Raw genomic sequence first — 12,480 nt, 5'->3', positions numbered from 1 at the left:
ATAAAATATCGTATATCTTTAAGCTGAGTACCTAAATAAATCACTTCATTGCAAGGGCATACACTTACATGATCCTGAAAAACTTTTACATGTGAATTTGAAATATGCTATGTAACTTAAAAACTTCTACGATCTTTGTAAAATCTTACAAATGAATTATTTGTTAATGAAATTAACCATGTGACCTTCAAAATTATTTAACATATGCAATATAAATTACGGTTTCTACTAACAAATATTCTTATCTTATAAAGTTCGCACCGTTTTTCAAAATCTACGATATAACATCAAGTTATTGTATAATTCTGTTGTGAATTTTGACATGATTATGCCCTTGCGATATTCAATTTTTTAAATGACCTCAAAACCACAAATACATATGCTTGTACCATGCGACTGCCATATCACGTGTTCACTATGAACATAAAATATTGTACTGTTATATATATATTTTTGATATATATTGCATTTCAGAAACTGTAATTGATTTTAAGAAGGACATGCCAGTTGAATTAAAGTATACGTGTTTTCATCACAAAAATGTGCCGATATTTTTATTGGCCGCCTTAACTGTACTGCGGATTCAGATCCTTTCGGTATGAATAGATTGAAGAACCCTCTAAGTGTAAAAAAGACATTGGTAAAAGTTCCATATCTCTATCACTTATGGTTTTAGAGGAGTAGCGATAACAAGCATTTCCTTCTCAAAGGGCAATAACTCTGTAAGTTCTGGGAGTTCTTTGACACAGGGTCAATTGGTACCAAAACTTTTAATGAGCAATTACATAAAGTTTAAATTGTTTGGATAACTCTGATAATAAAAAAGTCACCCCGAGCTAAATAGAAAAAAGAAGAAGAAGAAAAAGGAGAAGAATAAAAAACATAAAGAAAACAAGAGGTCTTTCACCTGAAAGGTGGAAAGACCTAATGATATGACGAACATTTGAAGTAAAATGTTTAATTCAAATATCAAGCTATGCAATGAAATTGTCACAGATTTTTAGGATTTGTTTTAAATACTAAACGCGTCGAAAAGATATAAGAAATTGTGTAGTAATATTTTTTAAACCATATAAAAATCAAAAGAATTTATTCAACAAACGTAAGAAAAAATATAGCAAAGCTCGTTGCAAAGCAACGAGTGGGTCTTCCGTTAATGTCGGAAGTAAAGCTGGAAGTCCCTGTAAGAAGCAGAGCTCTTAAACCAATAACAAGAGTAACTAAAATAAAAAGATGAAAAAAATCGAATTATTCCCGGTACGACTTATCAAAATACGAATGATTTTAATTTTAAAAATCGGATGAAAAATAAAAAAGATACAGCCAATGGGTTGTTTTTAGCTTTGACCCCTCTGGATCCCTTATCTTTCAAAATTTTTATCTCAAAACATTTTCCGGTATGCAAATTAGGGCCCTCAATATAAATATTAAATATGGAAATATTTACTTGAAAACTGTTTGAGAAAAAGTGGCACGCGTTTATTCAGTTTAACATTAAAACACCCATATACGATTTTTTATCAACTTATAAAACCGGAAGTTCTCAATTGTTTCAAACGAAACTTTACATATATGATAATTATGACCGTTTTAATATTTTCCATTCCTCATTTAAAAGATTTGGTGGTTATTTCAATTTTTATTTTTTTCATCCCCCCTTTTTTCATAGTTTGAAGCCTATATCTCAAAAACAGCAAGAGATACAAAAAAGTTGTCGCTTACGATTTTGTATATCATACTATGAAGTATCTTAATCCAAAATTTCTTTGTTTATAATCAAAAAAATAAAATAGATACAAAGGTCCTTTTTATATTTTGTTTTTTGCATGTGTAAACCGGAAGTATATAGACCGGAAGTCCAAAAAGGGACATACGGGAGAACTAATCAATTTCTAAAAGAATCTATCATTAAATTTCTATTTTTTTGTTCCGTTTTCAAAAAATCCATGACGAAACTTTGTTGAGAAGAATTATCAAAATAAAACAGAACGAAAACAATAGGTCTTTTCGACCGAAAGTCGAAAAGCCCTAAAAAGAAACCGAAGAATAACAAGAGGGTCTTCCGTTGAAAACGGTAGACCCTAAGAAAGTGAAAGAGAAACAATACAATAATAGAATGGTCTTCCGCTGAAGACGGAATACCTTAATAACTAGAGCAAAGCTCATTGCAAAGCAACGAGTGGGTCTTCCGATAATGTCGGAAGTAAAGCTGGAAGTTCCTGTTAGAAGCAGAGGTCTTAAACCAATAACAAGAGTAACTTGAATAAAAAGATGAAAAAATCGAATTATTCCTGGTACGACTTAAGAAAACCCGATTGATTTTTAGTACGAATTAACAAAAACCTTTTCGATTTCAAAAACGACTTAACAAAAAAAAATCCGAATGTGTTCATGTACGACTTAACAATTGTTTTTGGTCTGGTTAATTTCACTCTGCACATTACGCTATTTTTTAAACCAAGGACGCGGAAACAAAATTTCCGGAAAAATCAATTTTTAAACCCGATATCTCTGTAATGCATCGTCTGATATTTTCAAACGGATTTCAGTTTCGTACTCAGGAAAATTACCGTAAAATACGTACGATTAATTTTTAAAATTGAAAAACATGAAAATTCCAAAAAATAGAATATCTGACAAAATCCGCTGAAGACGAAAGACCCTAATGATAATAATAATAACAATAAAAACAGTGAAAAAGAAACAATAGAATAACAAGAGGGTCATCCGTTGGAGACGGAAGACCCTAATAAAACGAAACCGAAGAATAACAAGAGGGTCTACCGTTCGAAACGGAAGACCCTAATTACAGATTTAGGGATAGGATGGGTTGGGTGGGTTTGGATAGGTTTAAATCCTTGTCCGAGGCATAAAGGTGCAGAAGGTCAATGCTTAACCCCATTTCCCTCATGCTAAGCCCTAATTAACTTCCAAAGTATTAAACACCACTCCAACTCAGCGTAGGCTAGTACCTAATTTTCAGTTGGATTGAGTGAGAAAATGTAGATAAAGAATTCAGGGTAGAGCTTATAGGATATGACAATATTTCCTTAATAATTAATCATGACAGTATTTAATAATTCTTAACCAAATATTTCTTACAGTGATAAACTTATTTCATTCAAATGACTAAAACTCAGTTTAAAAGAGAAAGGTTGTTTTATAAAAAGACGTTAATATTCAATTATTTCCGGAAATGTTTTATAACTTTTCATTTAAAAATGGTACTAAATGAATGTTTTTTCCCTCATTAACACAATACATAACACATGTAAATGAATGTTATTTCCCATATTAACACATTTCATAACAAACAAAGTAAACATAACAATCACTGACTGAAATGTTCATCTTTCACAAAAAGCATGGATTTCTACATATACCTTTCCTCAATATTATTTTATAATGCATGCATAAGTATTATACGTTCTTTGAATAAACTTTATATATTTGGGTTATAACAAATCGTTATATCAAATTCAAAAATATATTTGGCTAGATCCTCAATGGACTTCCGTACCAGCCTACTTGAAAACACATTTTTAAACGAAAGGGTCACAACGTACAACCGCTTTGATTCATTTCATTCAAGTGCCGTGTGATACATTCAAAATTGTTTGTTTACATGGACAGCAGACGTTCACTGAGGATAGAAATGTTTTTATTATCAAACCTAAACAAATATTAATCTCATAGTATTTGGTTTAAAGTATAGTTATATGGTTGTTCTTTTATGACCAGCCTTGTTTTTTTTAAGATTTGTAACATGAAGAATTTTGAGCCATTTTCTAATGCAATTTTGGGACAAAAATGCAAACTTTGGGGTTTGGACATTTAACAAACTAAAACGGCGTGTGCTATCGAAATAATACAATATCAGAATATTAGCCTATTTTTTAAGGTTTAAATTGGTATTCGCAAAAGTTTTGATAATTCTTTCCTGTAGCTGTTATTTTAATTTTAGCAACACACCCTTGAAGAAAAGAAGTAAAAACAACGTTCAAAGTCCGTTGTCCTTGTCACAATGATCAATTCAAAAGTTGTATGATGATACATTCAAAAGTTGTTATGACTAAACGTTTCATAAAATAGTTCTGTTTTACATAGATAAATATTAATTTTCGGTGTTTTTGACAAATTGCACAAAATTACTATAGGGTTTAAAAAGGAAGTTTAACGTTTAATACAATTTTAATAACTGTATTAATTTAACGACAAGTTTATATTTAAACAGTAAAATACTTTCGTTAGTGATTCATGAGGGATATGAAGGTGGCAACATTGCAGAAAATATACCTAACATGCGTTAGTGGTTATGCATTTTTTCTGCGATGATCGCTACCTGCATAACCTGCTTGAATAATTAAAAAAACCCACTCTGTTGTTAACATTAACATTATTCTTTTAACAAATTAATAAATTAATTGTAAAATTAACTACAATATTGTTCATGTGCATCAGTGTGTTAGAGAAAAGAAACAACCAAATGTCTTCTATAGGAATTTAAATCAGACATCAGCAAGATTATCTTGTGCAGCCAGTGATGCCGAAGGTTTCAACAAATCGATAAACGTGGCATGTAGATATCATTCCTGTCAGTTTGTACAGAACTACATTATGAGTGTACAATCAATTTCCGTAAGAAGTAGAGGAAATCATACTAGGTGGATGTAAAATATTATACAATAAAACGCGACATAAATACTTCTCCAAATAACCTGATAAATGTATGCATTCTTTCTTTAGTTAACAAAGCTATAAACGTACTGAGTACAATGAACGGTCGTACAGTGCTGCTATCCTGAAAGTTGACAAGGATAGGATATGATAGGATGCAGGATGCACGATACATGATAGAAATGTAAAAGTTAAGTTCTATCCTATCCTATCCTGCATCCTGTAGCCAATCAGATTCGAGTATAAATTTCAGAGTTATTTTGCGAAACGAAAATTGGCTAAACAATGTATTTTCAATGTTAATTTAATACGTTTTACAAGTTAAACCATTTAGGAATAATTAATATATGAAGAACGCGGTGCATAACATTAATGCGAGCTAAAATTTCGGCGCTTCATCTTTGTCAATTCGTACGCAAGTACGGAGTTACTGGGAGAATTCGTTTCAACAATTGACAACGTCAGAAATAGATTTCTGTATTTACTTCATTTAAAGTCTGCAAATTAATAAAAGCTTGAATTCATAGACGTCCAATTTGGCATTTTCAAAGATAAACATGTATACAAGAAACATACATTGCTTCACGTTTCATATAATTTCTTCGATGCCCAATACCAGGGACGCATATTTCTGTCCGATATTAACCTGAACATATCGAATTAATAAAGGTTAGCTACCTATTAATGCTTAAGAGTTTTTACTTTAAAAATAACTCCGAGTGGTTTAACTATAAACGATATAAACTTCCTAAAGGAATTACTTATTTTCAGATCGTGTTTACATTTATCGCCGAACGAATCGCTCGAATAATGAGAATTACGCTCAGTTATATGTGATAAGAAAATAAATTGATAAAAATATGTGACTAAATAGTTCCTCAAAAAGAGCATCGAAGTTATTTATCTGTTTTTTATGCATAAATATAATTAAATCAAAAATCGAATCGCTTACCTGTTTGTTTACGTTATTGTGTCCATTCCGCGTACGATTTAATTTTACCGTAGCACAGGTAAGTAAGTTATCCCGCTCGATGAATATTCGGTTTTAAGATTTAATTATTCATTTTGAGTACTACATTAATTGATAAATTTCGTTTCATTTAACTTGCATTCCTATATTTTGAAAGTATGGGATAGGATAGGATAGGATAGGATATAGCTTTTTGCAGGATAGGATGCAGGATACAGGATACAGGATATAGGATAGGAAAGGATAGGATAGTTTTGTCAACTTTCACGATAGCAGCACTGTTCTGTTTACTTGTTTAATTGATTTCTAATAAAGGTGAAATAACACACCTCGATAAAGTCACTCAAATTAATAGTGAATTATTTGATTATAAAGAAATAATGATAAATATACTGTACATATGTCAAATGAGCAAAACATTTGCAGTTTGGGGAATACAAAATAATATCTTAAAAATTCAAATAAGTGAGCAACAACAAAAGCCCCTGTGGGGTTTTAACTCGGGTTGTACGCATCAAAAGCCCAGAACTTTAATAAAACGAAATAATGTTTCGTTCAAATGTCACCCATTTTGTGATGATGTGTCGTTCCACCTTAATCCCGGATCCTAATTTTGTAAGTAAAAATAAAAAGAGTGTGGCAAGTTGAACAACTGTTTTGTGTTGATTTAAATAATGCAGAATAAAATTAAAGTCTGGAAAAACTAGTACCTCCTTATGTACATATTTAGTACTAAGGATTCATAATTATTAAACCTAAATAAAACCACTTTCTGGGTCCGCTGTTTTTCTTTGTCGCTAGACGTGTAACGACAATAAAAAACGAGGTGCGGATCAAGGATGTGATTTAAATCAGATTTGTAAAATTATTGGGTACGGGAAAGGTAATTGAGCTAGGAAGTCATACTACATTTGTTTTTTGTACAAGAAAAGCAAGTTTAAGATTTACAAAAAAACATGTCAAATGCTATAATGTTTTTATTTAGAGTAGTTCATCATTCCTTACAATAGGGTAGGTATTGAAATTTAAAAACTAAACACATTAATGCCCTCTTTTAAACTTTATCTACAGCTAAATAAAATAAACAGCCAAAAGTACTCTAAGGCTGTTTCTGGGTCCCTCTATGACAGTCAACTTAAGATTGTATGGGACATCTGTCTATATTAATGTGGATTGAAGTACATTGTAATCAAAATACTTTCACCCAATTTAGATGTGCAAATTGTACTGTTTAGTAAAAAATACGTTTAAATTTGTTTGGAAAAGTAAAAATATCAAAATTCCTAGAGAGATATGAACTCATGACATGCAAATTTGTTGTAAATCCTCTGATCCACTGCGCTACGGTGTTTGGTTGCAAAACTGTGAAAGAAACTATTCATCAAATTTTACTTAATTTTATTGTTTATTTCATTTAATAAAACGTCACAACATGCATATGGAAGTGTCTCATTACATAGATAGTGTCCCATTATATAAATAGTGCCTGTTTGGAAGGGTAACAGTTGAAATTGACACCCCGAAAAACCATTGTTAACCGATGCGAAGCGGAGGTTGACAATGGTTTATGAGGGGTGTCAAATTCAACTGTTACCCTTCCAAACAGGCACTATCTATTTATTAAAATGAATGTCTCAATTTCAGAGAAAATCTTTTTTGCTTTTATATAGAAATAACGTGAATTCTACGACAAAGTTTACGCGTATAATTTACGCGCATGTAACAATTCGTTGTGTTACCCGTTGCCAAGTGTGTTGCTAACGCTGAGGGTAATAGAACGGATTAACAACTGCGTCTAAACCAATCCGATTTCAGTATTTTACATAAAGTATAATAAAACAACTTAATCCATTGTTGTGTCACTGACCTGTTTACATAGAAGCTTGCAAAAAACCGATTTTTTGTTCACTTTTTGCACTGTCTTTCTGCCGTCAACACTTCCAGTAGCCATACCTGTTTACTTTTTAAATTCATCTCGCGAGGTCATGATTAATTTAACAGAGAACGTTTATTAACAGGCAATAAAAGGAGTACATAATGTTTAATTATTCTTTCATTAGTTTTTAACTAGATATAATGTTGTTGTCTCTTTAATTTTCAAATACTCCCTATCCCAATTAAAATGTATTACTTGAGGCGATAAAGCAATGTCATTTTGGCTGATTTTAACTAAACAAACAAATGACTGTATCGTTACTGGTTTAAAAACATATTTCAACTGTGTCATCCAACGGACGTTGAACGTATCATTTTTATTCGAGGGTTTGTTGCTTAAATTAATATAGCAGCTACAAGAATGAATTATAGAAACTTTTGCAAATATCAATGTAAAGCTTAGATAATAAGCTAATATTCTTTTATTGTATTATTTCGATAGCACACGCCGTTTTAGTTTGTTAAGTGTCCAAACCTCAAAGTTTGCATTTTTGCCCCAACATTGCATTTATAAAATGACTCGAAATTCTTCATGTTACAACGCTTTTTGAAAAAACAAGACTAGTCATAAAAAAAACCCTATATAACAAAACTTTTAACCAAATATTATGAGATTAATATTTGTTTAAGATTGACAATAAAGAACATTTCTTTCCCCAGTGAATGTCTGCTGTCCATGTAAACAAACAATTTTGAATGTATCACACGGCACTTGAGTGAAATGATTCAAAGCGGTTGTACGGTGTGAGGGTATACACATCACATATTCACTTTACTAGAGACAGAAACAAAAAAAAATAGTCACATACACGTAGATAAACGTGCACATGTACAGACAAGTATAAACCGATAAACCGACACACACACACGCACACGCACACACACACACACACACACACACACACAAACACACACGCACGCACGCACGTGCGTACGTATGTGTGTGTGTGTAATTCCTTGAAGTAAATGGTCTCTTTTCTTAACTTTGTGTCAGTAATTGACATCGTCAATATGCTGCCTATGACCTTCACAAATATTGGGATGTACCAGCACTCGTGTCCATTTGGTATCTCTGGTGCCCTCTCTGCTGCTCCTGTGTTGAATATGTTTTCCATGAATTCACACATCTGCTTTAGTTTTTCAGGATTTCTCTTCAAACTGTTGTCTAGGTTGATGGCCCGTCTGAAAACTTGAGCCCTGTTGTTCGTCAAGGTTGGACGCGTGTTCTTGAAGGGGAGGGGAGACGTCCAATTTCCCCTGGAGTCCATATGAAACGTTTGATCCATCATTGATAGAAACTCTCGATCCTCTACTGAATTTCCAATCTTGTTGTCATGTCTATCTGTGTAAAACACACTATCCCCCTTAAAATCTAGGGTCTGAGAAGATCCGTTGTTTAGAGGGCCTTGAACCTTAACATGAAGACTGTTTTGGCATGGAGTAAATATTGTCCCTCTACCATCATGCTGAATGTTAGTCTTAAGAACACTGAGATCACTCGGCTTGTGACGACCATCCAAACAAACGTCACCAATTATCACCCATCCAAGGCTTTTGTGCGAAGGGAGATGCTGAGGGTCCTGTCACTTGACCTTGCACCTGATGTATGTCCACCAAGTCCCTACCAATCAAGAGCTGTATGCTGACATCTTTGCGGGTTGGGGGGAGTTCATTGGCGATGTGTCGTAAGTGAGGATGAGCACGGGCAACCTCTGGGGTAGGAATTTCCATCACATTATCTGGAATGTCATTACACTCTATAATGGGTGGCAGCTTGTGATAAGCAAGTCCGTCCATAGACTGAATACAGAATCCAACTGCTCTTCTCCCAGATGCCTCAGTCACTCCAGCACAGGATTTAAGTCTATAAGGGATAGGGTCAGATGTGACCCCAAGTTGGTTCAAAAGTTCAGAGCGCGCTAGGGTGTGATTGCTCTGGTCGTCAAGCAACACATACACAGTCACAGCATCTTGCGGACGATCAGTGGGAAATACCTTCGCTAGAACGATCTTAGCACAGGAGCGTCCACCATTAACAAAGCCGCAGAGTGTAGTACATTTAGAGGATACCTCTGTTCCCTCCCCGCCATAATTGTTTGCCGTTTCTGAACTGTTGAAGGTTGTTCTTCTAGTATTGGACTCAGTAACGTGCAGTGCTGTTAGGTGTAGTTCACTGTCACATTTCTCACACTGTATGGGGTGTTTGCAGTTTTTCATCAGATGGTTATTTGATGCACAGCACATAAAACAGATGCCCTTCTTCTTTATCAAGTCCTTGCGCTTTTTCATATCCCATCTTGAGAATTCCCTGCAGTGGTTTAAAGAATGATCTGATAAATGTATCGGGCACACTTTGTCTGGAGGCCCTGAAGTGTTAGTATGGACATCTGTCTTCCGGACAATCACTGACCTCTGGTCTGTAGTCATGCGTGACGTGGTAGATGGTTTACCTGTAGTTGTTTGAGTCTCAATGTGAAAAAATGCGGGGTCATTGCGAATTCTGGACAACTCACGTACAAAATCCAATGCAAAGGAGAAGAGTGGATAGGTTGTGTTGCCTTTTTTAATTTGCCGCTCTCGTTGTCCATTTTTCCTGTAGATTAAAAGGAAGCTTGTGGATGATGGGAGAAACTCCCGAGGAAGAGTTGAAATATGATAGTAATGTGGAGTAATGCGGATTTTCCATTAATGATTCAATCTCTATCATAATATCCACTAACTCATATAACTTTTTATTCTCCTTGTTCCCAAGTCTTGGAAATGAATTAAGTTTGTGCTTATTGGATGCCTCCACCATTTCCGGGGCACCGAACCGCTCGTCCATACGTTCCCATATCCTCTTAACTCCCTGCGATGGATCAGAGCCTAGTGATGATCGGATAGTCTTAGCGTGTCTAGCTGAATCTGGTCCCAGCCAGCGAATAAGTAGATCCATTTCTTCAGACGGGCTCACATGTAGCTCAGACATGATGCTCCTGAAATTAGTCTTCCACGCAGAGTAATTCTCTGGCTTTTCATCAAATGTTGAAAGCCTTGTCATTAGTAGGTCTTTCTTTAGAAGGAAGGAAGTCAACTCTGACGCAACTTTGTTGTCATGATTGGGAATGACAGAATGTTCGTGAACAACACGCACTGTTCTATATACGGAATTGTTCTGGATGGGTACTGGGTTCATAGTCCTTGGCTGAATAACATTATCTGGTTTACGGGAAAAATGTTCAGCCATATATGGCTCGGTCCTATCTTCAGAATTGTGCTGGATGGGTACCGGATTCACAGTCCTCGGCTGAATAACATTCTCCGGTTGATGGGAAAAATGTTCGGTGATATATCGCTCAGTACGAGTTTGGTCCACAGGAATAGCTAAAGAGGGAGGACGTTCATCTTCATCATAGATAGAAGCAGCTTTAACTTCCGCCTCCATTTCTACTGACTCTTTCTTCAGTTTAAGAACCGATAGCTCAGCGTCAAGTTGCTCCTCTTCCTTTTTGTGTTTTATTTCTGCTTTCTTCTTCTGAATTGATGCCTCTTCCTCTGCTAATTTCAATTTGGCTTGAACTTCCTCAAATTTTATGGTGGCTCTTAGTTTCCTTGAAGATGACGAGGCGACCGACTTTGCGTCCACATTTTTGATGATTTTTATCTGCGTCGTTGCAGCCTTGAAAATCTTCTCACAGTTTGCACATGACTGTTCAAAGATTCTCCACTCTTTCATGCTTTCTTTTGTTCTCTCTCTTTTCAGAAAATCAAAAAAGTCTAAACAAGTCTTATTATAACCTTGGTAGTTCTGTTGTAACTCCAACTCCAAGTCATTCGCATCATTGATTCCACAATTAGAAATCCTGTTTAACGTTTCTTGAAATCTGGTCCAAGCCTTTTCCACTCTGTCCTTATGATGTTCCCTCTTGTCTTCATAATGTTGTTCTCCCCTTTCCGTAAGAGTTCGCACACGATCCTGTTCTGTAGAATCTTCCGTCTCTTGGGGGGTTTGAGGGGTTCCGTCCTTGTTTGACGCAATTTGGAAATGGAATTTAACTATGCTGCCTATGACCTTCACAACAACTGAGCAAGATCAATTGCAGTAGTTTAACCTTTATTGATGTGTGTATGAGTGATTAAATTCCATTGTGCTCCAATGCTTGTCAAACAAATGAGTATGTGAAAATAAATGCAGCCCTGCTTGGCTACCCGTTGCATGTACACTGTACAACTTATCCGGAACATGTGGGTCAAACATAAAATACAAAATACAAACAGCGCAGATATAATATTTCCGGAATAAGTAACACTACAGTCAAGTTTTAAAAAAACCCCAGCATTTGAATTCTGTGACATATTTTAGCATACTACCGCGTCATATTGTACCAATCATGTATATAAAAATGTAAATGACTGAAAACGATAGATTCATGATGGGAAAGTTATTGGGTCAGTGAATGATTGCCATGGTGGTGGACGGTTCACGTCGGCTAAGAATGGTTTCTTGAGGGTTTCAATTTCAACTGTTATCCTCCCAAAGAGGCATCATTTATATAATAAAATATACAGATCTTTTTAAAACAAGAATAACTATACCAAATTGTCTAGATAATTTGTATTTCATTAGACAAAACTGATTTGATAAGAGTTATGATTATTTTTGCTCAGTTGAGCGATGTGACCCTTGGGCCACTGTTGTCACAGTTGTCCGTCGTCCGTCTGTAATTTATTCCCATTTTTACTTCTTCTCTATAATCCCTTGGACCAAATAATGCCAAATTTGGTACAAAATATCCTAATAGGAAAGTAATTCTTAATTGATAAAATTAAGGTAAAACCCTTTTTAAATGCGAGATCATTGAGGAACAATGAAAATAGTGAGTAAGTGTTTTTAAAACTCTTCTCAAGAACCACTGCAC

General features: G+C 34.7%; 1 protein-coding gene across 1 annotated transcript; it reads right to left on the bottom strand.

Moving 5' to 3' along the window:
- Positions 1-8,341: 8,341 nt before the first annotated feature.
- On the bottom strand, positions 8,342-10,009 carry LOC136271864 (uncharacterized). The gene is made up of 3 exons (XM_066072427.1): positions 9,114-10,009; positions 8,630-9,007; positions 8,342-8,357 (listed from the first exon to the last, which is right to left on the bottom strand). Exons 1-3 carry the CDS (start codon positions 10,007-10,009, stop codon positions 8,342-8,344), a joined length of 1,290 nt encoding a protein of 429 aa, XP_065928499.1.
- Between the last annotated feature and the right edge of the window lie 2,471 nt (positions 10,010-12,480).

The sequence above is a fragment of the Magallana gigas genome, chromosome 9, assembly GCF_963853765.1.
Source record: "Magallana gigas chromosome 9, xbMagGiga1.1, whole genome shotgun sequence".
Lineage (NCBI taxonomy): Eukaryota > Metazoa > Mollusca > Bivalvia > Ostreida > Ostreidae > Magallana > Magallana gigas.
This window is presented reverse-complemented; position numbering and strand designations above follow the sequence as displayed.